Raw genomic sequence first — 26,007 nt, forward strand, 5'->3', positions numbered from 1 at the left:
TTCATCAGGTTGGTAGAACATAGGATATTGGAGATTCTCTTTACACTTAATTGAAGGAATTGAGCTTACAGATATTGCATGTTACACTTACATGAAGGATGCTTCCTTCTCGCGTATGTAACAGAAATGATTTACCATAGGTGTTCTTTGTAAAATAGATTTTCAGGAACATTCTTCAAGTTGTAGAAGTCTGCCCCTGACAAGCAGTCACCATGGTGAAGGAACAGTTCCGTGAGGCAGACTTGGCGAGAAGAATGTGAGTTTCACAACTCTGTTTTAGATCAATGCAAATCACTAAATTTCTCTTAAAAATATGGATAACAGAAAAAAGGCTTGCTGTATGCAGAGAGCTATTGTGTATTAACAAATGCCACAGTTCACTGTAGCACAGTGGTAGAAATACTTTTTTCAGTGTTCTGCAATATTGCAGAATGTCAAAATTTTTTTATGCAATTTGAAAATATTTTCTGCAAATACACATGCCTCCATACTACAACCTTCTCAACTTAATAATGCCTACTTATTTACATTATATCTAGCTTTGCAACATTGCTGTAACATTAATTCTTTATTCTCTCACTCTATCTTTGATTATCACTAGCAAAGTTGAGGAATAACATGCATGTGTGTGAAAGATATTCAAATTGATAGCAAAAATTGCAACAGCAAAAGCATATTTATTCTATATCAATCAAATAAAATATTCGTTTGATAATTTATTTCAGTATGTGTATTGAAATTAAAAACAAATTCAACAGCCTGCCTGATAAGGAGGACAAGGGCATTATTTATATCCTTGCGAGAAATACGTGTTCTGATTCGTATCATAATTAATAAATAAGATCGCACGACCTGTGACACAGCCACGGCCCACAGAAAAAATGACAAAAACCGAGAAAAAATTTAAAATTCAATATAAAAGGCTTTACGCAAACCTTGGCCTCTGTGTAGTTTTTGGTATAAATCTGAAACATCGCTATCGGTTTCAAACATCGCACTCCGACTTCGGACATTCGAGGAGACTCCAGAGACGGCCCAGCGATTTAGTTTTTCACGGTGGGTGCCCCCCTCCCCACTGTCTCGGCACAGGAGAAAATGTTCCGCCTTTTCCACACAAGGCGGTGCTCAATGTCTATCCGAGTAGTTCTCAACCTCATCGCTGCCATCTGGGCTTCAAGGACCACGGGCTAATGTAGTGGCCACCGTTTCGTTTCTTCTGTCATCGCGCCCATGCCCCGAGTTCGGACTCCGAAGAAATCGCATGCTTGCGACATGCTAGAAACATCCGGGAATTGTTTTCCCGACTTTTGCCGACCTCGAGATCGCGGAGATTAGCGAGGGTTGACGGAAATACACGAATTTGACATTTTCTCACATGATTAGTCTCCGAAGTTATCACGGAAAGCGTCGAAACCCCCCGAAAAAAACTGACCTCAAGTAGCACCAGGCAGTCGGAACGCACTGAAATGCCGCCATCTTGCGCGGTGCTGTGGGTTTCAGTTTATATCTACAGCGCCGCTAGTTTGCTTACTAGTAAGTCTATATAAATTATAATCTCCTGAATTGAGAGCCAGAGTCAGATTTTTTTTCTTCTGCAAAATTGCAGATTGTTTAATTTTTCTTCTGCAATCTTGAAAATCTTTCTGCATTTTGCAGATTGCAGACGGGTATTTCGAACGCTGCTGTAGCATCTCAATCATGTGTTGTATTGGTAGTCTGGTACTGTGTGTGGCATACTTTTCATTTGACATCTTATCAACACTGTGGAAACCTTTAATCTAGTCTTTCTCCCTTTGGGACATTCAAAAGTTACACAAAACCTAATTGCAAGTAAAAGACAGCTCCAATGATTCCATGTATTGGGAACCCAGGAAAATTTATGAATACGATATCATCAAGATAAGAAATGTTGCTGACTTCACTGTTTTTTCTCCCGTTTTGCGAGTGCAGAAGCCATGTCTGTTTTGGGATGATGTCAGACGAGGAGATGCGGCAGCAGTCCCACATCCACGTGGTCAGCAAGAACCTGTACAACCAGGACAGCAGACAGGTGCCTGTGCCCTACGGGGTGCTGGACAATCACATGGTAAGTGTAGAAAAACTTGATCAACCCATCAGAAGGTGATACCATAAGTATCAGAATAAGGAAAATCTATGGAAAATCTATGATATCTAATAAAAAAATGTATGGTGGTTCCTTTTTCTTCTCACAGGATTTTATTATCATAGCCCAGTAAAACATTTGCATTTTGTATGTGAGTTGTATTTTCCACCATTATTAGGAAGATTACGGTAAATTAAAGGTAATTTTTCAAGATTTGGAAAAACCTTTAGGATTTTGCACAGCTATATTGTTACAAAACAGATTTCATTCTGCAGTTCAGCTGATCTACAAGATGTGCAACATCTAAAAGATGTTTATTATTTGTTGTTTCCAGGGCACCAGCACCAAAGACAAGTCGTGTGAGACGTGTGGGAAGAACCTGGCCGACTGTGTGGGGCATTACGGCTACGTGGACCTGGAACTGCCAGTCTTCCATGTGGGATACTTCAAATCCATCATACATGTGCTGCAGTGTATCTGCAAGGTATGTACAAAATGCATCTATTCCTTATCATCATTTGTACTTCATAGACTGTACATATACTTGTATCTGTAAGGCATATTTGAAGAAAAAATTTCTCCAAAAAAATAAGATGCAGAATGGACTTGGAAACTACAGTGACACATTTGTCAGGCCAAAGGATATAGCGCAGTCAAACTATCTTTGCAATAGTAAGTACCGTTCCATTACATATGACGATGGTAGTACTCTGGTTTCATGGCTGTGGGTAGTGCCTTGAATACAGATAAAGAAAAAATACTTGTCTCACAAGCTTATAATTACATTTCTTCAAAGCTGAGGGTGCTGCCCAATAGTCTGAAGGTTTGATATATATAGATGAATAGGTGAGTAACATGTTCTTAACAGTGCCTAACTAGACTTAGACTAGAGGAGAGGTGAGACAGGTCGTTCAGTATACTATAATCAGCTGCTACCACACCATGTGCCTGGTGTCTTACACCAAAGGGTAGTCATACCGGCAATACATATTGAGATATAGAAGCTGGTGTGTTACACTGAAGGGCAATTATATATACCAGCTATACATACTCAGATACAGAAGCTGGTGTGTTATGCCGAAGGGCAGTTATACCAGCCATACAGATGTACCAGGGCTTCATCTAGATAAGGAAAGAGGGGCGCTGCGCCCTCTTGTTTCAGCCCAGCGCCCCCTCAACGAATTCAAATTTTAGCTTAATATCCAGATACAGCCTTTACTCAGCAATCGATCCTTCCATAAATACATAGAATTCTCTCCCTTGTCTATGTGTGCTCCCTCTTACTAAATTCTTATAGAAAAAACCCTGTGTACTATTATAATGTTGGATACTGAAAGGTATACCGTATGAGCTCATATGTGAGATGTGTTCTTCCTTTCAGAGTTGCAGTCGAGTCCTGCTGGGTAAAGATGACAGGAAGACGTTCACAGACACGCTGAGACGGCCCAACCTCAGCTACCTGCAGAGGAAGGGACTCAAGAAAAAAATCAACGAGAAGTGTCGCAAAGTCTCATACTGTTCTCACTGTGGAGCTCTCAATGGTAAGAAAAACTGTGTGACTATCAAGCCAACAAACAAACAAACACACAGTCATAGACCGCTTTATGTACAATACATATGCATGATGATTTAGAGCAATATTTTGTTCTTTTGTTGACAAACTTTATGTTAAGGATTTGCATCTGATGAAGTTATTATTTATTTAAATCTTTATAGTTTTTATTTCATTTTCTTGAGTTACGTGGTTAATGTTCATACTACAGTGTAATCCAACAGTGTAAACTAATAAAGTAATTAACACACTTTACCTCAAGTAAAGCAGTATCAAAAAAGGCTAATGCCATTGGCATACCTGTGCGCTTGGGTGTGTATGCAGCAAAAGTACTTCCAAGTAGGAAGGTAAATGGTTAGAATACAAGAAAGTAGATTGTCTGACTTTTTCTCAGGTCCAGTGAAGAAGTTTGGCCTTCTGAAGATTGTTCATGAGCAGTATAATAGCATGAAGAAAGAAAGTAGTGGACCCTGTCGTGATACAGGGGGTCCATAGTCCAATAACTGTTCTAAGTGAATGCGCATGTCTTTTGTCATCGTACATTTTGCCCTGATCCCATCAAAAACAAGCTTAGATCTTGTAACACTGGCATATAACTCAGTGATTAAAGCTACACAGACATAGTTTTCATTTACTCATTGGCTTGGGTGTGGATGCAGCAGAAGTAAGAAGGTAAATGGTTAGATTACAAGAAAGTAGATGTGCTTATCTCCCTTTTTCTCAGGTCCAGTGAAGAAGTGTGGACTTCTGAAGATTGTCCACGAGCGGTACAAGAGCACAAAGAAAGTGGTGGACCCTGTGGTGATAGACTTCCAGTCCTCGTTCCAGAGCGCTGTGGAGCACAACAAGGAGATCGAGCAGCTGATCCCCCGGGCGCAGGAGAACCTCAACCCCATGGTGGCGCTGCACATGTTCAGCAGGATTCCTCATCAGGTAAAAGTTAAAAGTTAAAATCCTCCCACACCATAAGGTGCCCATCTTCGTTTCATAGCCCTGGGCCACACTTTGGTGCAATCACTGCAGCAGGGGGCTAGTCCACTGGCAGTGAAGTGTGTTTAACTTCCATACTGTTTCATAAGTATGTACCATTTTTATAAAGTCTTTGATATGACTCAATGCACTTCTTGTCCAGAGGTCTCCTACCTGGGGCTTGAACCCCAGACCTTCTGGTCCAAGTAATTTGAACCAGATGTGGTGAGAGATAGAAGCACAGACCACTACACCACAGGGACACCCCCATATTGTAATAGTACTGTAGTATTAAAGATGTGTGTCTTTGTTTTAAAGAAATATTTTAAAAGTGTTGAATTCAGTAAACCAGATTTCAGTCTTGTTAAAGCAACCTGCTGAAGCAAGGTCATTTCAAAGGATACATAATTGGGTTGACTACAAAAGTTTTTCTTAAAACAAGGAATTCTAGTTTTCCTTTTCTGCAATCTACTCTACTCACATAGATTCCTTTGGAGGGCATCTTTCTTCATTTGATATATTTGTCAAATGGTTTTCATGAGTACTCTTTTTAAGTTAATGATTAAAGTAAAAGCCCTTTTAACACAACCAAAAATTAGCTACATACAACAACTTCTCAGCTCACTTCATGATGGCATAATTTGTCACAACTTGTCACATACAAGTAGCGTTACAGCAAGAATGCGGTTTGAATCCTTACCTACTAATTTTTCCTTCTGAATTTGAACTGATTTTCCTGAATCTGTGTCCTCCAGGACCTGCCGTTCCTGATCATGGACGCTGAACACGGCCGTCCCCAGGACATGATCCTGACCCGCCTTCTGGTCCCTCCACTCTGCATCAGGCCTTCTGTTTCTACTGAACTTAAGGCTGGGACGTATGTATCAGTCTCACTTATACATGTGCCACTCTGTATCAGGCTTTCTGTCTCTACTGAACTCAAGGCAGGGACGTATGTATCACTCTATCAGTCTTGTTTATACCTTATAATGTGAGCTACATTGCCTGTAGACTCAATCTGTGTGAGAAATTGGATATCTGTTCTGGGACGTGTGTATTGATCTAGTTTAGAAATTTGAGATAATAACGTGTGGGGCTACATTGTGTGTTGGTTTGAGATGTGTAACCTATTGGATATCTGTTCAGAATCTGTCTCTAGTTGTCTTTTGCATTCCTCGAGTTGTCAGTCAGGAGAAGTACGACTGTAGGTGGTAGACAAATGTCACCTACATGTACTGCCTGCAGTTATAGTTGGTCTGACTGACAACCAATACAATACACCTGTCCTGCATAGGTTTGTACAATGTGTGAATTTATCTGCTAATCCTGTCCCGTCTCAGAGAAAGACAGGTTTAAACAGAACTTCAGTTTGAAATTAGTAAGAGCATTGTACTGTTTTTGAAAGTAAGGTACAAAAAAAAAAGAACAAATACCTGATATCTGTATCTCATCGTAGGAATGAAGATGATGTCACCATGAAGCTGACAGAAATCCTGTTCCTAAATGATGTCATCCAGAAGCACAGGGCGACGGGAGCACGGGCTCAGATGATCATGGTAGGTGCAGGAACTTAAGATCCTTGAGATAGATGCCTTCAAAACGTAATATCTTATTGGATAAGCAATTGCTCTGCTCTGACTTACTCTAACTTGGTATACAGGAGCTTGTAAAAGACAACAAAGAAAACAGAAACTGCATTAAAGCACATACATGTATGATAGAGGCTGCTGCTCAAGAATTAGTCAGTGTAGTAATCTGACTGATGCCCTCCACAAGAAAAGACTACAATCACATTATAGGACTATCCTCTAATGTCGTGCAAGCTAGACAGAAGCCTACTTATTCTGCCTTGTCCATTGTTATTCTATTACACATTTCATTAAAAGCTAATGATGAAGGGAATTACTGATCTTTTATCAGAATGGTATTAAAAGTGAGAAATCTCTCCCCTACAGGAAGACTGGGACTTCCTGCAGCTCCAGTGTGCTCTTTATATCAACAGTGAACAGGGAGGCATTCCTCTCAACATGCAGGTTAGTGCTGCAGTACTACACATGACTGCTAGGGGTCACTGCTATGTTGTATAGCAACCAAAGCAACAGTGTTAGGTCTGCTAACTTTTGCTCAGTCTCAGAAATTGAAAGACTTCTCGGTTAGTGCTGCAGTAATGCAAGTGACTGCTAGGTGTCACTGCTATGTTGTATAGCAACAGTGTTAGGTTTAAAGCTTTGACAAGTATTTCTGCTAACTTTTGCTCAGTCTCAGAAAATGAAAGACTTCTCGGTTAGTGCTGCAGTAATGCAAGTGACTGCTAGGGGTCAATGCTATGTTGTATAACAACAGTGTTAGGTTTAAAGCTTTGACAAGTATTTCTGCTAACATTTGCTCAGTCTCAGAAAATGAAAGGCTTCTAGGTTAGTGCTGCAGTAATGCAAGTGACTGCTAGGGGTCACTGCTATGTTGTATAATAACAATGTTAGGTTTAAAGCTTTAACAAGTATTTCTGCTAACATTTACTCAATCTCAGAAATGGAAAGACTTCTCTTTGCAATGTTTACAAAATTTGTATCTACTACAAGGCTGTCTCCAGGACCCATCCCTCTGTCCAACAACAGAAATTTGCTTGTTGGGACAGACAAAAGTTTCACCCCTTCCTTCCAAAAAATCTGATCTTCGTGACATGAAGCTGTTGAAAATATAGTTTCGTAAGCTTCAAAATAAACAAATTTAACAACAAAAATCAACAACACCGGTGCCCAAACAATTAGTGGCATGGAAAAAATTTAAGCTGGAGGCAGCCCTGATCTAAAGAAAGAAAAGAAAAGATAAGATGCTTAACGTTGCTATAGGCTTTTGAAAACAATGAAGAAACGTATTAAGATATTCAAGCTAATCTTTTCATCTTGCAGCCAAAGAAACCAACTCGTGGGTTTTGCCAAAGACTGAAGGGCAAACAAGGTCGTTTCCGTGGCAACCTGTCAGGAAAGCGAGTTGACTACTCCAGCAGGACCGTCATCTCTCCTGACCCTAACCTCAGAATAGACCAGGTGAGACTTTTATACCTCACTCACACTTAAGCACTTCTGTACCTAAAATTGTGCATGCATCATCCAGCCAAGGTGTTCAAAAGATTTGTTTTTCCCTAAAACTAGTATAGAGACTGGAACTTGTTGCTACCAAGTACGGTAGGTGCAGTCTCATTAGATAATTTTAAACAACACTTGCTGTCAGAGGTTAGGTCGTTCAGTGTAATCTAACCAGCTGCTGCTCCACGTGCCTGTGAAGCTGGTGTGTTTTGCCAAAGAGCAGTTATACCGGCTATACAGATACAGATGTGTGTTGGAAGTTACAGTTTAAACCAGTCTCACAATGATATCCAGCACAGGTGAACTTTCAAGCTAAATCTATGTCTGTTTATCCCAGGTTGCAGTGCCCATCCACGTGGCTAAGATCCTGACATACCCAGAGAAAGTGAACAAGGCTAACATCCAGCTTATGAGACAGCTGATAGTGAACGGGTGTGACACTCACCCAGGGGCCAACTTTGTGGAGTCACGGGCTACGGGGGTCAAAAGGTCAGGGTTCAGAAGTCAAAGTTTAAAAATTCAAAGTTTGAAGAATTATGAAGTAGGCAAAGAAGACTTACTGTGAACTTCTAAGTTGAAATTAGATTGAAATCTAGATAAATGAAAAACTATGAGGGTCAAAAGGTCAGGGTTCAGAAGTTAAAGGTCAAGAATCAAAACATGAAAGTTTTAGACAGTTTACAAAGTAGGCAAAGAAGATGTAGCCATCTAGAAATGAATTGTCTTGCTGTTAGAGTTGCTGTATACACAAGACACAGAAGCTTACATTACCCCTCAAGTTCTTTGGTAGATTTTTAATATGTATTCAAAGTTGTTTCTATTCCTTTGTTTCAGATTCCTGAAATATGGCAACAGGCAAAAGATAGCACAAGAACTAAAGGTAAATACTTGTTATACATGTACTGTTAAGACTACAGATGTAAGTGCTTCAATCTGTAAATATCAATGCATATCAGAACTTTATATTTCATTCAGTCACAATTTAGTAATTTTCTATATCCCTTTACAGTATGGGGATATTGTGGAGCGACACTTGAAGGACAAGGATGTGGTTCTGTTCAACAGACAGCCGTCTCTACACAAGCTCAGTATCATGGCTCACTATGTAAGTCTCTACACAAGCTCAGTATCATGGCTCACTATGTAAGTCTCTACACAAGCTCAGTATCATGGCTCACTATGTAAGTCTCTACACAAGCTCAGTATCATGGCTCACTATGTAAGTCTCTCTACACAAGCTCAGTATCATGGCTCACTATGTAAGTCTCTACACAAGCTCAGTATCATGGCTCACTATGTAAGTCTCTACACAAGCTCAGTATCATGGCTCACTATGTAAGTCTCTCTACACAAGCTCAGTATCATGGCTCACTATGTAAGTCTCTACACAAGCTCAGTATCATGGCTCACTATGTAAGTCTCTACACAAGCTCAGTATCATGGCTCACTATGTAAGTCTCTACACAAGCTCAGTATCATGGCTCACTATGTAAGTCTCTACACAAGCTCAGTATCATGGCCCACTATGTAAGTCTCTACACAAGCTCAGTATCATGGCTCACTATGTAAGTCTCTACACAAGCTCAGTATCATGGCTCACTATGTAAGTATGGAAAAGACAGTGGCTTCCAATCCTTCAAGGCTGTTCCAGCCTTTTTCACACTATGTATTCCAATTGCAAGACATGGTAGATGTGAGCCATAGAGTGGCCACTGATCTGGTGTACTAGTTAGAGCTTCTGGCCTATTTCAGTCAATGACTGTGTCAAAAGTTCAGTAGCCATTGCTCACCAAATTATGTTGTTGTTTTTTTTTTAAATCAACATGAGCAGAGCCTTGTATTGACAAGGCACTGAGTCTCAATGTCCTTCAAAGACTGAAAGAAGGATATATAGTTGAGTGTCCACAAACAAATATCATTCACTACCTTGGACAGGGTTCAAAAGAAGTATGACTTGACTTAAGAAGACTCTCCTAACTGAGGATTGGAACTGTGTTATGCTATTCAGCATGATTTGCACAGATTATAGGTTACAGCATAAGAGTTAAATCACATTGAAATGAGGTGTAGGTCATACTAATATGGATCATCATTCAGCACCAAGGACAGATCAGGATCTTGACTTGTGTTCTCTCCAGGCGAAGGTGATGCCCCACAGAACGTTCCGGTTTAACGAGTGTGTGTGCACGCCGTACAACGCTGACTTTGACGGAGATGAGATGAACCTGCATCTCCCTCAGACAGAGGAGGCGAAGGCTGAGGCTCTCATTCTCATGGGGGTAAATAACATACTTAAGTGGAAACTTTTTTGATAATCTTCGTAATAAGTCCATGATGCTTAGTTATTATACCAGGCCCTGTGCCAAAGTGATTCTCTTTTTGTAAGAGAATTTATGTACAGAGGATTATCAGTTTTAAGAAATTCATGAATTTTCCAGTAATTTTTTTTAGTTAAAGTCGGCTTTGATGTAGGTTTAAACTTTTTAAGTCCTTAAAGACCTCTAGTTTGCTTTGGTCTACCGTAGATACTTGAATTATTTTTACTCTAAAATTTGCAGCAGTTGATTTTTTTAAATATCTTAAGTAATGTAATAGAAAAAAAATGTAAAGAGTATTCTACATCACAATCGCCAGAAATACATTTTTCATGCATGTTTTTTAACAGGTTTAGTCCAACCTGGTTATCCCACAGAATGGTGAACCGCTGATCGCAGCCATCCAGTATTTAACTTCCATTCTCTTTCCCATAGGTGCTAAACAGAGAAGCAGCATGTACCGTGTTTAACCTCAAATTCTTTACAGCAAGGACTTTATTTTATGTAATTCTTACCCACAGGTCAAGTCTAACCTAGTAACCTCCGGGGAACAGTGAACCTCTGATCGCGACCATCCAGGACTTCATCACGGGGTGGTACCTGCTGACGTAGAAGGACACGATGTTCAATGTTTCTACCTTAAGCTTAAAAAATTTCTTTCATGTATTTGTAACCCACAGGTGAAGTCTAACCTAGTGACCTCCCGGGAACAGTGAACCTCTGATCGCGACCATCCAGGACTTCATCACGGGGTGGTACCCACTGATGCAGAAGGAAATGATGTTCAATTTTTCTACCTGAAGCTTAAGACATTTCTTCCATGTACTGTAACCCACAGGTAAAGTCAAACCTGGTGACCCCGCGGAACGGTGAACCGCTGATCGCAGCTATCCAGGACTTCATCACGGGGTCGTACCTGCTGACGCAGAAGGACACAATGTTCGACCGCGCCAAGGCGTGTCAGATCATCGCCTCCATGCTGTCCGGCGGGGACAGGACGGAACGGATCGACCTGCCGCCTCCTGCCATCATGAAAGTGAGCACAGCATTCGTCTTCTTGAATTATGCATTCTTTTTAATACACTGTGCACAGTTAAGGTTTGATGACAGTGGCACGAAAAGAAATGACTGTTAGTTCTGCCAAATTACTGAAATTCAGAATACAGTAAGCTTGGCATAAAAGTGGGAAGATATTCTTAAACATGTTATATGTTACATCTTTAAAAGAAATTTCACAGGAAATAAAGGTGACAAGAAAGATTCAGATGAACATGACGGAAACAAATTCTGGCCTTTTAAAAAATCTATACCACATTCTTGTCTATTGATTGCGTGAACAAATAATAGACTCCCTCTTTGCTCGTCTTGGTTGCCAGTCTATAGCAGTGTCTGATGCATACGGTGTTGGCTCAGCAGGAATCATAAGTGTAAAACTAAAGTCTTAGACAGATCTAGACATAAGATGTGTGTTTAATCTTGACCTTTCCTGTTGTTTCCCCAGCCCATGTGCCTGTGGACAGGGAAGCAGATCTTCAGTCTCCTCCTCAAACCCAACAAGACGTCTCCCATCAGGTGTAACCTCAAGGCCAAGACCAAGTCTTACACCAAGGGGGAAGATCTCAGCACTAACGACTCTTGTAAGTGTATCAGGGCTTGAAATTCAATATTGTGACCTAACAACCAAACTTAAGCTTAAATTTAGTTAAAAATCAGCTGCATATCTCCTATACTGGGTGAACAAAAGTGGATATGCACCCAGTATTTCGAAGAGTCACTACTGCTACATAAACAACACCGGTGAGAAACTGCTACATGTAGTTGTTAGACTTAATCACCAAATTTAGAAATAACTTGCAACTTCTTCAAAATGTTGTATGACAACTCATGTACAGGTGCATGTATAAGGGTATAAAAAGAAGCTAAAACGTTCTTTATTATCAAAGTAATAAAAAGAAAAAGTATCATTGTTATATTCACATTTTGTTTTTCTATCCTTTCAATGCTAACACAGGACTTATATTATAACTGTATTTTGCATGCAATGCATGAAATTTTTACATGTTCAGTTTCTGAAAATGTTGGCAATAATTTGATCAGTTCATTCTTTAATCTTGAATTTGTTCCTATTTCCCCAGTTGTAATAATCCGTTGTGGAGAGTTACTGTGTGGTGCTATGGACAAAGCCATGCTGGGGTCCGGCTCCAAAAACAACATCTTCTACATACTGCTGAGGGACTATGGAGAGGAGGTCAGATAGTCATATCATATTTACTAGACCCTGAAATATGTACTCTATTTGGGATCATCCATATAGAGTACATACAAATGTTTGTTGCCTGAAATGAAGTGGTTGTTAGTAATGTTCTTTTTTTTTTTGACCAATATCTTGTGATCTAAATGTATTAGTACCCACCTTCAAATTGTTACAAGCTTTGGGGAATGAATGTTACCATCATAATCAAGTGCACAACACTTTGAGCTCACAAGACATCAAGATTCAAGTGTCATTTTAATCAAATATCTTGAAATTTGTTTGATTAACATGTAAAATGATGTTTATTGTGAACAACAAATCCTGTGTGTGACTTTAAAATGTAAATATTACGATATTTATAGCAGATTTGTTATTATATTAGCAATTTAAGCATGTACGTGTATTGCACATCTGCAATTTAGCCGTAGGGCTACAATGATGTACTTCAAGTGTGTAACAGTTGATCAAATAAACCAGTTCATGATCTTTGAATTTTGTATATTCTGTACCAGGCTGCTGCTACAGCAATGAGTCGCCTGGCCCGGATCTGCCCGTTCTTCCTCAGTAACCGCGGCTTCTCCATCGGTATCGGAGACGTCACGCCAGGGGAGGGTCTCCTCACTGCGAAGAAGAACCTTCTGGACACTGGGTACGGCAACTGTGACTCCTTCATCAGAGAGCTGGAGGAGGGGAAGCTACAGAGTCAACCCGGATGTACTCCGGATCAAACTCTGGAGGTACGCTTTCTTTTCTTTCTTTTTTTTGCTAACATTTTTGTATAAATAAATGCATTTATCCTGTCTGGTTTTTATTTTCTGTTTTGGAATATCTGTGATACATCGATGTCACTAGCTGACCAGTCTATGGCCATGTGCTGGCCACTTACCAAGCAACATTGTTTTTGGCTGTAACTGTTTCAACATTTTTGGATTTAAGTCCTGTGTCATCTGTCATCATTTTGGATGTCTGGAAGAATCCTGACAGTAGGCCATCTGAATTACAGCCTCTGTTGGTACATGTAGGAACTTCAATTAGAAATGTCTGTACACTTCGAAGTTTCACAGTGTTTGAGATCTGTAGTGCAGCAGCACCCCCAGGTATACACAGTTTAGAGATGCAGGAGTTCATTTTATTGGGGGGCGCTGTATTAGAGATCTCTTTAGACACATTATTCATGGTGGCAGATAGTGACCTGGTGGAATTATGTTTGTAGATGTTATCATGAGAACTTTTTTTTTTTTTTTCTAGGCCGTTATCCTGAAGGAGTTGTCGGTTATCCGAGACCACGCAGGAAAGGCCTGTCTGACAGAGCTGCACAAGAGCAACAGTCCGCTCACCATGGCCGTTTGCGGGTCGAAAGGTATATATATAATGCATTCCTCTCTGACATTTCATAGTCACAGAAGATGCAGTTTTTCACATAGCTGCTTGGAGGCAGTATTACACAAGAGCAATAGTCTGGAGCTGACGCCGCTGCTATAGCTGGCCATAGGAAAGCATGGTAAAATGAATGGAAACAAGGCTTCATAAAAAAAGTGCTAACCCGAATTACAATCTTAAAACTTCTTCTCCAACATTAAGTCACAAGGGTCTACTTGTTAACACATGCAAAGTAAACACAGGATTGTTCAGCTCAAACTATGAACATCTGACTCAAGTAAGCTGGAGGTGCTAAGGGGGCAGTATCAAGAGCAAGTTAGAGCAACAACAACAGCACCATGGCTGTATCCACGTATGCAATAAACCTGCCATTTCATAGTCCTGGAAGGTGACGTTTTCCAAAGTGCTGCTAAGGGGCAGTATTACACAAGAGCAACAGTAACAGAATTTTATTTCATCCAGGTTCGTTCATCAACATCTCCCAGATGATTGCGTGTGTGGGACAGCAGGCCATCTCAGGACAAAGGGTGCCTAACGGGTTTGAGGACAGGGCACTCCCACACTTCAAACGCTACTGTAAGTTCACCTACATGTAGTAACATGTATATACAAGCAGCAGCTTTGTCCTTGTTTTAAAATGTCAATCTACAGTATGTCAGTGACATCCCTTGTAATTTTCCATAGTATTAGATTATATTTACGTAAAAAAAGGGCCTTCTCTCAAAGACCAATCCTGGCAGTCTTTTACATCATCAGTTTTAAAAAAAAGTCAAAACAGTGTCAAGAAAACATCTTAGAAGGCTTTTGAAGAAAGAAAAGAAGATATCTTTTCTCCAATTGCATGGTCCTGGGTTTTAATAGAATTTAGAAACTCTTTGTGTGTGTAAGAATATTAGTTGACCAGCAAAAAGGTTTTTCCTATATAATATTTTTTGCCTCGGCCTAGAATAAAATAATCACAATCATGCTTTTCCAACAATCTCAAAAGAGTCCAGAATTAAATCAGCTTGTTTTTTGGGTAAGATTTGATGCATCTTTCAAATTTCTTTTTTCAAATTTCTTTTTTTCTTGATTTTCAGCCAAAGAGCCAGAAGCCAAGGGTTTTGTGGAGAACAGTTTCTACTCTGGCCTGACTCCGACTGAGTTCTTCTTCCACACCATGGGAGGCAGGGAGGGTCTGGTGGACACAGCTGTCAAAACCGCCGAGACGGGGTACATGCAGAGGAGACTGGTCAAGGTGCGGGGTTTACTTTGTTCAGTATTGTGGTTGTTGCAGCAGCCTTTTGAATGCTAGTCTTATTGCTAGTCTAATTATGGTTAGCATGACAACAAAAGTTAATAACACACACCATGTATGCTAAATACAAGCCATATAAAAGAGTAGCAATAGGTTGTGATTCCCTACTAGCTGATTGATGCCATTAACATAGAGATGTATTACATTGCTAAACCTAAAGCATTCAGACGATAACAATTGATATTTCTTCCAGAATATGTCCGTCAGTTAAGAATAGACAGAAGGGAGAATGCAAGGGAATTATAATTGATTTCTAATGTGTCTTTTAAGTTGATATGATTGCCTTGCAAATAGTTGAATAATCATCACAACTTTTATGTAAACACACTAAGTCTTGTAATAAACTTTCAGATGAGATTTCCATATTTGTGACATTTCCTGCATAAATTTGCATACTGTGATACCTTATTTCAGTCCCTGGAGGACCTGTGTTCGCACTATGACCTGATGGTGAGGAACTCCATGGGAGAGATCATACAGTTCATGAAAGACTTAATGCTAAGATTTGCATATTTGTGACATTTCCATGTATAAATTTGCATATTTGTGATAACTGATTGCAGTCTCTGGAGGACCTGTGCTCGCACTATGACCTGATGGTGAGGAACTCCATGGGAGAGATCATACAGTTCACGAAAGACTTAATGCTAAGATTTGCATATTTGTGACATTCCCATGTATAAATTTGCATATTTGTGATAACTAATTGCAGTCCCTGGAGGACCTGTGTTCGCACTATGACCTGATGGTGAGGAACTCGATGGGAGAGATCATCCAGTTCATGTACGGGGGGGACGGGCTGGATCCGGCCGCCATGGAGGGGAAGGACACGCCCGTGGACTTTCAACGGGTCCTGGACCATATCAGGGTGAGGACAGAATTTTCTTTTTGTTTATCTATTTATTGGTTTGGCTGTTCAGGACACACAGCCAGGGCTTCTCAACTAGTCTGTGGCTATTACAGAGGGCTGGTCCTGCTGACAAAGGCAAGAGATTACAGAAACAAATTCATTTTTAGATAGCTGTGTATAATGAAGAAAGGAATCCTTGTACTCAGGATGATCATGATGCTGGCTTTTCCAAAAATTCTACAAAAAGTACTTTAGATGAAAGGTATTACTACTTTTTTTTTTAGTATTTCTGATGTCTATATTGTACAGTTACATTGCACCATGTACTGGGTATTTGATATCAAATTTGCCTTACTTCACAGTTGCACTCCAAATCCTTCAGTACAGCGACGACTTTAAAAACAAAGACTTGATATGAAAAGAAAATGAATGCCATAGGTAAAACGCATGTGGTGCAGGTGATTTTGAATATGTAGATGTATTTTAGTATGTAGATTAAGGTTATTCTGAGTCACATTTCTGAATGTTGTCCTTTCATTCTTTTCCAGGCAGTTCACAGATGTGAGGGGGAACCGGTTCTAACCAGTGCTGAGCTGGTCAAGAAAACCGCCGAGATAGTGGACAAGCCTGAGTTCATGAGTGTCAGCGAAGAGTACAGGAAAGAGATCAAGTAAACAACAATGATGAACATTATTTTTCAGCAGAATACTATTATCATTTATAATAGTATTTGTGATAAAAGTAAATTTTGTGTATGCAAACAAATTTCTAAAGATAAATTGTGTTGTGAAAATTGCAGATGTTGGGAATACTGTAAAAGGGGAAATATTTGTCACGGGGGATTTAAGTCGGGATAAAATGGAGTGTTTGCGGGAGTTATATGATTGTGGGTGAAACAAGGGGCTAGGAGGGCAGAAGACATCAAAACCTTTGGGGGTGGTTTTAAGTTTGTGGTTAAGAGCTCACCATGAAAACGTAAACATAGAACCCTACAAATATTTCCCCTTTTACTGTAAGCCCAAGTATATCCTACTTGGGTCGTATCTACATTCAAATTGATGATTTAATTTGTTGTCCAACCTGTGCGACTTGTCTTGCATACTTACCCTTTACTGTTTCTGTCATGAGTAATGATTTTTTCTTTCTTCCTCTTGTGTTTTTGTGCCTTTCCTTCCTCCCTGTGCCCTGTATGTCTCAACTTCTAGTAAGCATTTCTGCAAGGCCATCAAGTAAGGACTTAATTCATTGTGTATTTTCAAAAAATTATGCCTTTTAGACTATCTCAGATACAACTGTACCTACTTTTGAAACAAAAGTAAGGCTAAGAACAATTTTGCAAAATACTGGTAGTGGTATAGTAATGAAATTTGGAATGATGGAAATAATGACTGTTTTTATTTCAATTTCAGGGATTTTGTGGCTGAAATTGCAGAAAGGGTGGAAGCAACACACGAGAAATACAAGATCCAAACAGGTACAGAATACAATCAACATGTCACAAACATAGTACATGTAAAGGCAATGAGATTTCAAGGCGGTATTTAAGGCATTGCAAAGGAGTAAAGAGAACTGTGACAGAGTGCATCAGATCTCTTGATTTGGTTAATATAAGATTGACCCACCGGGCCAAGAAGACAAACAGACCTCAGTAAGAGAAGCAGGGTTACAAAAGCTGCTTGGGATCATTCCTTACTCCCTTTGCAAAGTTGTAACTTCTGTGTTTGTAGCACTAGGCCTAGAAAGGGACATTGAGGACTAGCCTGACTAAATCAAGCTTCTTCCAGCCCTTCCACTGATCAGCTCAATAAGCTCTCATAAGCGAAAGACTGTTTGACACAGGCTAGGGTGAGAACTGACTGACCAAATTGGGGAAACAAGGGTTACATTGGCTGCATGGGAACTTTCCCTACATCATTTACAATGTTGTAACTTCTATGTCTTAACTACTAGGTTCATAGAGTGACAGTATGGTCTAGCTGACTCAATACATAGGAGAGATAGCAGGCATTACAAAGGCTTTCTGTAACATTCCCCACTCCATTTACAAAGCTCTAACTTATATGTGTTAACCCCCAGGCCCAGAGAGTGGCACCCAGCCCCCAGTCCTGCTGCAGTTGGAGAGGATCACCCCGACCCAGCTGACACAGTTCTTAATCATGGTCAGGGACAAGTACCTCAGGGCCAAGATAGAGCCAGGTGGGTGCAGCAGGGCTAGGACATAGTAATCAGTGTGTGTTTGTATGTGCGAATGGCGTTCAGCACCAAGGACAGATCCATTTGCTTGTGTGTAGATGGTATTCAGCACCAAGGACAGGTGTGTTTGGATAGTGTCCTGTACCAAAGAAAGGTGTGCTTGTGTGTGGATGGTGTTTAGCACCAAGGACAGGTGTGTGTGTGTGTGTGTGTGTGTGTGTGTGTGTGTGTGTGTGGATAGTGTTCAGCACCAAGGACAGGTATGTTTATAGGTATGTGTGTGTGTGTATGAATATGGATTGTGTTTATCTTTGTGTGTGTGTTAGTTACTTTATGTGTGTGTGTGTATATATGTCACATTATATGTGTGTGTGTGAATAGTGTTCAGTACCAAGGAAAGGTGTAAGTGTGTGTGTGTGTTTATATGTGTGTGCGTGCAACGTTTTGTCAGAATTATAGCTCTGAAAATACACACCAGGTCTTGAAGCAATACAGGTGATGCTGTACAGGTTGAAAACATCTTTTCCCTTATCAACAGGTACTGCAGTTGGTGCTGTGTGTGCCCAGAGTATAGGAGAACCTGGGACGCAGATGACCCTTAAGACCTTCCATTTTGCTGGAGTCGCCTCCATGAATATCCTTCAACATATATGAACATTTGTTACTGACTAGTTATTAGCTGTGTAATATGTATACTGAAGACACCATTTAGAAAGTTGCAAACAATGTATATGTCACAGTAGAGCTTGAAATTCAGGAGAAATCGGAATTCTCCTAGTAGAGATTGGGATTCCAGTCTCTACTAGGAGAATTCCAAGCTCTACTGTGACATATACATTGCTAGAGTCCACTTCATGAATATCCTTCAACAGGTTTTGCTCTTGTCACAGCTTATTGTTTGATGTCATGATATAGTTAATATATTGAAGACTTTTTTTAGAAGTTAAAAATGGCTTTGTCCAACATAATACATAGAATGTAGATGTTACAGACATTTACAGTTGTCATTATGGTAGACTTTGTCAGTTTTTCTTCTTCTCCTAGAACTTAACATACTAGCTCTGTATGAAACTGCACACAGAAGTGGAGTCCTTTGTAGCTTACCTCCTTAACCACCTCGCACATATCACCTTGGGCGTCCCCAGAATTAAGGAGATCATCAACGCGTCTAAGAACATCAGCACGCCCATCATCACCGCACAGCTGGAGGACGATACGAGCGCCGAGTTCGCACGCAGGGTCAAAGGGCGCATTGAGAAGTCCCTTCTCGGAGAGGTTTGTATGATACAGTAGTATTATTACGTAACATTATTATGATGCATTATTGCATCCAACAACTGCAGCTTGATAGGGTTTGTACATGAAGGCTATTGGATTCCCTTAAACAAGCTGGAGTTCTTACATTTATATGTGCCATTATTATCTCCATGAAAAATGGAGAAATTGTTTTTGGCGTGTCTGTGTGTCTGTCTGTGTGTGTGTGTGTTTCCGGACTATTGTAGTCAGCATAACTCAAGAACCTCTGGATGGATTACTATGATATATGGTATGTGGGCGGGTGTTGTGGAGCCGAAATTCATGGTCGATTTTGGGCTCCCTGGTATGTGACCTTGGTACTGCAGCAGAACTTCAATTTTCCTATATTTTGAACTGGACGTGCTATGGTTAGGGTTAGGGTTTGATTTTTGGATGGCAGATAGCTTGTGATGTAATGAAGAAGTGGTGTAGGTTTGGGCCCCCTAGCAGCTTGCTCTAGAACTGCAGGGGGGTTATTGTGAAAATCTTCTAAGGAGAATTACTGAACAAAGGAACAAGGGATTTTTTTGTATATTGCTTTGTCCCTTCATCAGGGCATAACTGGACCTGTTGTGTTGATCCTTAAAGGGGTTTATTACCGGTTATGCCAAAAATATGACTGACTGTGCAAGGAATATTACTTCTTTATTTATTTAAATCTTTCTGTAATTGTAGGTTTATTGTGTCTAATGTACTTGTTGCTTGTGTTGCAGGTAACTGAGTACATGGAGGAAGTGTACCTACCAGACGACTGCTTCCTTCTTATCAAACTACACATGGACAGAATAAAACTGCTCAAGGTAGGAGTGTACTTTTTTCCATACTTCTTTCAATCTTGTGATTAATCCTTTTCTTTGACCCTGTAGCTTAGAGATATACTTCAGGCCCCAATCTAACCAGAGTAAAGGACAAACATAACTGTTTAATATTGGGTTTAATCAGAGTCCGTACAGGTATTCTACAGCATTAACTCAGGGTAATAATCTAGGAAGTTGGCATCTAGAAGCATGTTTGATGCCCTTTTGATTTAATTACATGTATTACTATCTCCCAATGTATGAGTATAAAGCGGTTTTAGTTTCACATCTACATGTACTCCTATTTAGTATTTGACTTGAAATCCACTATGAACTTTGTGAAATAAAGTGGCAGAGAACCTCCCTAGAACTAGTCTAAGAGCAGTACACACAGAGGTGTGTATGCTTAGGCTTAAAAATTCAGACTGCCATGTATGCCGTGTAAGGGATTAGGGGAGCTCCTTTCTTGTGGGAGCTACCAAGTTAAGGACACATGTGAGTGGGCAGGCTTGCCTTCACCTACATGTACTTTATTTGAGTGAGAACCGAAGGGATGCAGAAGACAATGACCTGACGTGTGTACAAAGAATACTGATTATTTTTTCCGTGTTTCCAGCTGGAGGTATCAGCAGATACCATACGTTACTCCATCTGTACATCCAAGCTGAGGATCAAGCCTGCGGTATGTTACATGCAAACATTCTAGATTCAAGTACAAGTATTTCATGCTATCCTGAACTACTTTGGCAATGCTTATATGACGTCTTCTATTTGTCCTGTTTCTGAATCAAGTTTGAATCCCAGCCCAATGTTAGAATTCTGTATGTCAATAAGCAAGTTACTGGTACTGGAAAGGATTTGAGACCTGTCCATTCCAAAGGAATTAAAAGTGAGAGTCAAATATTGAAGCCAACATCACTCTGTCAGTGACCTTTGACTAAACCTGTTGATTGCCAGAAGGTCACTGAATTTCAAAATTGTGCAGCTAGCAGAATCATAGGGCAAGCTATTTTCCTTCTGTTTGACACCAGCTTGATGAAGAGGCCACTGCACTTCTTATAAACAGAAGGTTACTAGTTTGCCTCACAGATATGACATGATGATTATGTTTGTTTGTGTTACAGAGCATAGTTGTGCACGGGGAGTCCATCCTGTGTGTGACTCCCAGTGAAACTGCCCAGAGCACCATGTACTACAACATGCAGAAACTCAAGGAGAGCCTGCCCAAAGTCGTCATCAAGGTAAGTCTACCTGTACTGCATCCATATAGTAGTAATTTGAAAGGCTAGATGCAATTTCTTTAGTGCTCATTATGTCTTTTGAGTGCTGGTCCAGTACTAGTAAGCTGGGGACAATACATGTACTTGATGACATGTGTGGCGTCTGTGTGGCATAGTGGCAGAGCATCCGGCTATGAACCAATAAGACCCAGGTTCAATCCCCAGTGGAGTACCCAGACATGTCCGGACATGCACCCAGACGTTGTGCCCTTGGGAAAGGCACTTAACACATATTTCCCATGTCCTAAGCCCAACAGTAGGGTTTGGATTGGCGTTAGGAAGGGCATCCAGCCGTAAAAACTCTTGCTTCAAAAAAAGACTTGCACTTGATGAGGAGTTCTGGGGCTCCTCTATCCATGTGCAAGCACGTCCAACCCCCATATATGATGGGGAACAAAAGACGTAAATCAAATTGGAGAGAGAGACAGTGTACAGCAAATGGATGACAGTGTGTGTTCAACATAGCTTTCAAGCCTGATACTTTTTGTAAAGACATTTATCTACTTTCTGAATTTGTGTGCATAAGCTAGAATTATGATTTTCATTATTTTCAAAATACCATATTTTGAAGAGTTTGGACTTCATATTATATGCATGAAAAGTTGAAAAAAAAAATGGTATTGGGTATTTTTCACAAGAAAGAAGAAAGAAGATCATACTTAGACTCGTACTGTTTATAAAATTGATTTGACTCTTTTTGTTGTTTACCCCAGGGAGTAGACTCGGTGTCCAGAGCTGTGATCCACCTGGATGAGAAGGGGGGAGAGCAGCAGTACAAACTGTTGGTGGAGGGGGAAAACCTCAGGGCTGTCATCGCTACGCCAGGTACTCGGCTCTACACTGGTTAACTTCAGCAGTCTCCTATCCCCTAACAATCACTTAACACATACATATGACAGGGTGGAGATTGTGATCTGGCAGAATCGCTGTTCTTCTAGCGGTAGAGATCATAATTTGAGTATCTGTCGTCGAAGGCTCCATTCAGGAAGATAGGAATGTGTTAGCTGAGGGTGGTCTCCCATCTCTAAGATCTGACAAATTGATGATTTAGAAAGTTTTAGTTATAACATTGTATTCAAATCATTCTTTTAGTAGTACAGTATGTTGTATAATTGTCTAATAGTATACATTATATGTGTGCATAAATGTCCCTGGAATTATTATTTGCAAGCGCATTATTATTTCTGGCAGGTTGAAATCCCATTAGAGCTTTTGACACATTCTTTATAGGATTGACACTGTGCAAGTTGCATGCACTATCAAACATCTTACATACTGTTTACATAGTATACACTGTACATGTGTTATGAATAGAAACCTTTGTGTTTACTGTAGGTGTAAAGGGAACACGGACAACATCCAACAACACCTCTGACGTAGAGAAAACACTGGGCATTGAAGCAGCTAGGTGAGCTGAAATCAATGTGTGGTTTATTGGAAAATAATGAAGAAAAGGTCACTGATCTTCAGTCCAAGCTGGCAGTAACCTGGCTTACATGTAGAATACTTTGAAGTGTTATTTTTGTTAGAGTTCATCATTTTAAGTGGTGAAAGGTTGTGAAGTGTGATCACATTCAAGTTGTAAAAGTCTCAATTGTAACTGCAGCAGTTACTATAGTCTTGTGTTTTTCCACTTCTAAGTCAGATTTCATTCAAAGTAACAGCAGATCAAACTTTGCCAGCTGAAATCTTTGTCTGCTTTGTGGAAAATTGTGAATAATACCTTTTCTACAATTTCTATCTTCACCATGACATCTTGAATGACAACACTAAAATGTACATGTAGCCATGCCAGTATCTACAGCAGTGTCTTATGCCGTTGTTTTTCCCACCGTTTCCAGGGTGACTATCATGAACGAGATCACCTACACCATGTCCAGTCACGGCATGAGTATCGACATCAGACATGTCATGCTGCTAGCAGACCTCATGACATACAAGGTACTAGTATGAAATTATCACTACTGCAAAAACTGATAGCTTGCTTCTTGTATAATTATTACAGATTGGCTTGTCATATAAGCTTTTTCTTTGTTACCTTGTTTGTTTAAATGATCTTCTTTAATTTGATATTTCTTCTCTTGTAAATGTCTTAGTTTTGATTCAGTGTTTATTTTGTGTTGTATGCAAATGTGGGACAATGAATTGTGATAGTTTATAGACAACTTCTTCAATGTATGTAACTAGAATTTAACATTGTGTTGTATGTTTTTTAGGGAGAGGTTCTGGGCATCACAAGATTTGGGCTGGCCAAGATGAAAGAAAGTGTGCTGATGCTGGCTTCAGTAAGTAGTCAGCTAAATTGTCCATGTTTTTATCCTTCTACCTCACCTAACGTTACTGAGTGTTGTCTGCAAAGTAATGATCACAATGATTTGAATTTTGGTAGACCTTCATTAAAGACTTTATACTTTAAAATCATTCCCCAGAATCTGAGTTGTGCACCTTATTTCTGGGTGAGGCCAAGGACTTGTTGATCACCCCTCGTACAGTGTAAAATAGAGTAACTAGTTGCTGTTGTTTCCCAGTTTGAGAAGACGGCAGACCACCTGTTTGACGCGTCGTACCACGGACAGGAGGACGCCATCTGCGGTGTGAGCGAGTGCATCATCCTGGGTATACCCATGAACATCGGCACTGGGCTCTTCAAACTACTCCACAAATATCCTTTCATTGTACTTACATTGGGGGAATTCAATTGAGAGTTTTTATGTTAAAAAATCTAGGTTTATCTGTCTACCAAACTACTCCACCAATAGCCTTTTCATTGTACTCACATTAATTGGGGGGAATTCAAGTAATATTCCATGTCCAAAATCTAAACTTTATCTTTTCACAAACTACTCCACCAATAACCTTTTCATTGTACTTACATTGGGGTGAAGTCAATTAATATTTCATGTTCAAAATCTAGGTTTATCTTCCTACCAAACTACTGCACCATTGTCCTTTTCAAAATTCTATGTTGATCTTTCTCGCATAGGCTTTTTCTCAGTGCGGCTTAAGGGTGGTGTAAATAACATTCTACTGAGCATTACAATAAAGATTATATCCAGAAGGAAGTTCACTTTACTTGAAGCACCTATAGAATACATGCTTCATGTATATAGAAGAATTCAACAATCCATCTTTTTTTTTCAACCTTTGTTCAACCTTGAAAGATTACATTCTCTTCGGCCGTGGCCGTTTTTCAAGATTTCAAGGGAGGAGATCAGGGGTCTTTTGACATAACATAGGAAAATAGAACAAAAACTTGATCTTGACTTTCCTTAACCAGTTTTTTACAGCTGAGAAGGACACTGCACCGGCCAGTAGGAAACTGCTGTTTGATGTACCAACTTTCCATGCACCAGGTGGCATACCTTAATAACTTTTTTCAAAGTTTTTTAAATATTCATTTCAGGGCAAGAATGTAAAATGATTTTATCAGGGTTGGACAAGTTTAAAATTCACTCTATGGTAACTCCATGAAAAATCTACCGATCTGAACCAACTTTTCACTGGCATGAAATTTGAATGACAGATTTCTTTGCATTTTAACTTGCAGCAAAGAAATCCTTTTGTTTTTTATCGCGAAAAAAAAAATCTCAGTAAAACTGAGCAGTGACGCTTGCATACACATTTGGAAGGCCTGAGGGCCAGCTAGCCTTCTTGGCTGGTCTGTCAGGCGAGCCCCTGGCAGCGAAGACAGGCTAGTGGACCAATATCTACTAAAGGAAAAATCTCAGCTATTGAAAAATTGAGCCAGTGGGGTAGGACATACTGTCACTTACCCCAGGCAATCGGGCCTATAGACTTTTCCAACCCTGTTTTCGCTATGTTTCATTCTTGCTTATGGTAAACTGATAGCTTTGACTGTTTGTTTGATTGTTTGTTTTTTGTTTGTTTGTTTGTTTGCTCCTTTTTCTGATCACATGCAACAGCTTTTTGATGTCTTCTTTTATCTCTTTCCCAGGTGTTCTGTAAAATCATCTACTTGACGGATAATAGCTAATTGGGGACAACTTGCGAAGCAATACAGGGGAACGACATACCTTTAGTTTTCCCCGTCTTACAAAGACAGAGTCTGGATTCGTTTCTTTCACAAAAAGTTTATTAACATTAAATAGGCAGTCCTACATCGTAAAAGGTGTTGAGAAGCTGAAAAGTTTACAATAACTACTGTAACAGCAAGTTGAGATATTCAAAGGTTACTGTACTGATAATGACATTTACCATTATTTATGTTTATGTTTATGCACATTGAGTTAATGCAATGTAATGAGTAAATATTCAAAGTTAACGTAACTTACGGGAGGAAAATACAGTTTCTTTGAAAAGAAGCAACATTTTAAAACACATCACAATGTGCTTCAAACAGCAGAAATCAGTACACCATAGAAAGTACAGTAAATCATGACGTGTTGTAAAGTAACATTATCAACTGTTAGATGCTCAAAGACTTTGAATAACAAAATAACAATAAAAAACATATTAATATTATTCCTCGTTCCTCCTTTTCATTCAGTTATTTCCAGCTGCCCTGAACATGATCAATAACATGAAATTAACTTGTCTACGCGAAATAATACAAGTTTGGAGTTCACCTGATACATACACTTAACAAATATATAAGTGAAAAAAAAGGTATACGT

General features: G+C 39.8%; 1 protein-coding gene across 1 annotated transcript; it reads left to right on the forward strand.

Moving 5' to 3' along the window:
* The first annotated feature begins 204 nt into the window (after positions 1-204).
* Positions 205-25,984, forward strand: LOC136421242 (DNA-directed RNA polymerase III subunit RPC1-like). Its single transcript, XM_066408462.1, has 36 exons — positions 205-256; positions 1,951-2,086; positions 2,439-2,588; positions 3,486-3,645; positions 4,381-4,589; positions 5,381-5,502; positions 6,082-6,181; positions 6,581-6,658; positions 7,535-7,672; positions 8,049-8,200; positions 8,546-8,591; positions 8,721-8,816; positions 9,850-9,990; positions 10,865-11,062; positions 11,528-11,663; positions 12,162-12,274; positions 12,793-13,017; positions 13,529-13,640; positions 14,123-14,236; positions 14,740-14,897; positions 15,670-15,825; positions 16,356-16,477; positions 17,217-17,281; positions 17,884-18,003; positions 18,539-18,634; positions 19,124-19,275; positions 20,010-20,096; positions 20,710-20,775; positions 21,218-21,334; positions 22,087-22,198; positions 22,709-22,781; positions 23,215-23,314; positions 23,590-23,658; positions 23,902-24,035; positions 24,659-24,726; positions 25,329-25,984. The coding sequence occupies exons 1-36, from the start codon at positions 213-215 to the stop codon at positions 25,337-25,339; spliced, it is 4,176 nt and encodes a 1,391-aa protein (XP_066264559.1). The 5' UTR covers positions 205-212; the 3' UTR covers positions 25,340-25,984.
* Positions 25,985-26,007: the final 23 nt, after the last annotated feature.

The sequence above is a fragment of the Branchiostoma lanceolatum genome, chromosome 15, assembly GCF_035083965.1.
Source record: "Branchiostoma lanceolatum isolate klBraLanc5 chromosome 15, klBraLanc5.hap2, whole genome shotgun sequence".
Taxonomy (NCBI): domain Eukaryota; kingdom Metazoa; phylum Chordata; class Leptocardii; order Amphioxiformes; family Branchiostomatidae; genus Branchiostoma; species Branchiostoma lanceolatum.

Coding starts and splice junctions, on each gene's coding strand:
- LOC136421242 (XM_066408462.1), top strand. CDS start 213: ATGGTGAAGGAACAGTTCCGTGAGGCAGACTTGGCGAGAAGAAT. Junction 13,641..14,122: donor GGCCGTTTGCGGGTCGAAAG/GTATATATATAA, acceptor TATTTCATCCAG/GTTCGTTCATCAACATCTCC. Junction 19,276..20,009: donor AGAAGTCCCTTCTCGGAGAG/GTTTGTATGATA, acceptor CTTGTGTTGCAG/GTAACTGAGTACATGGAGGA.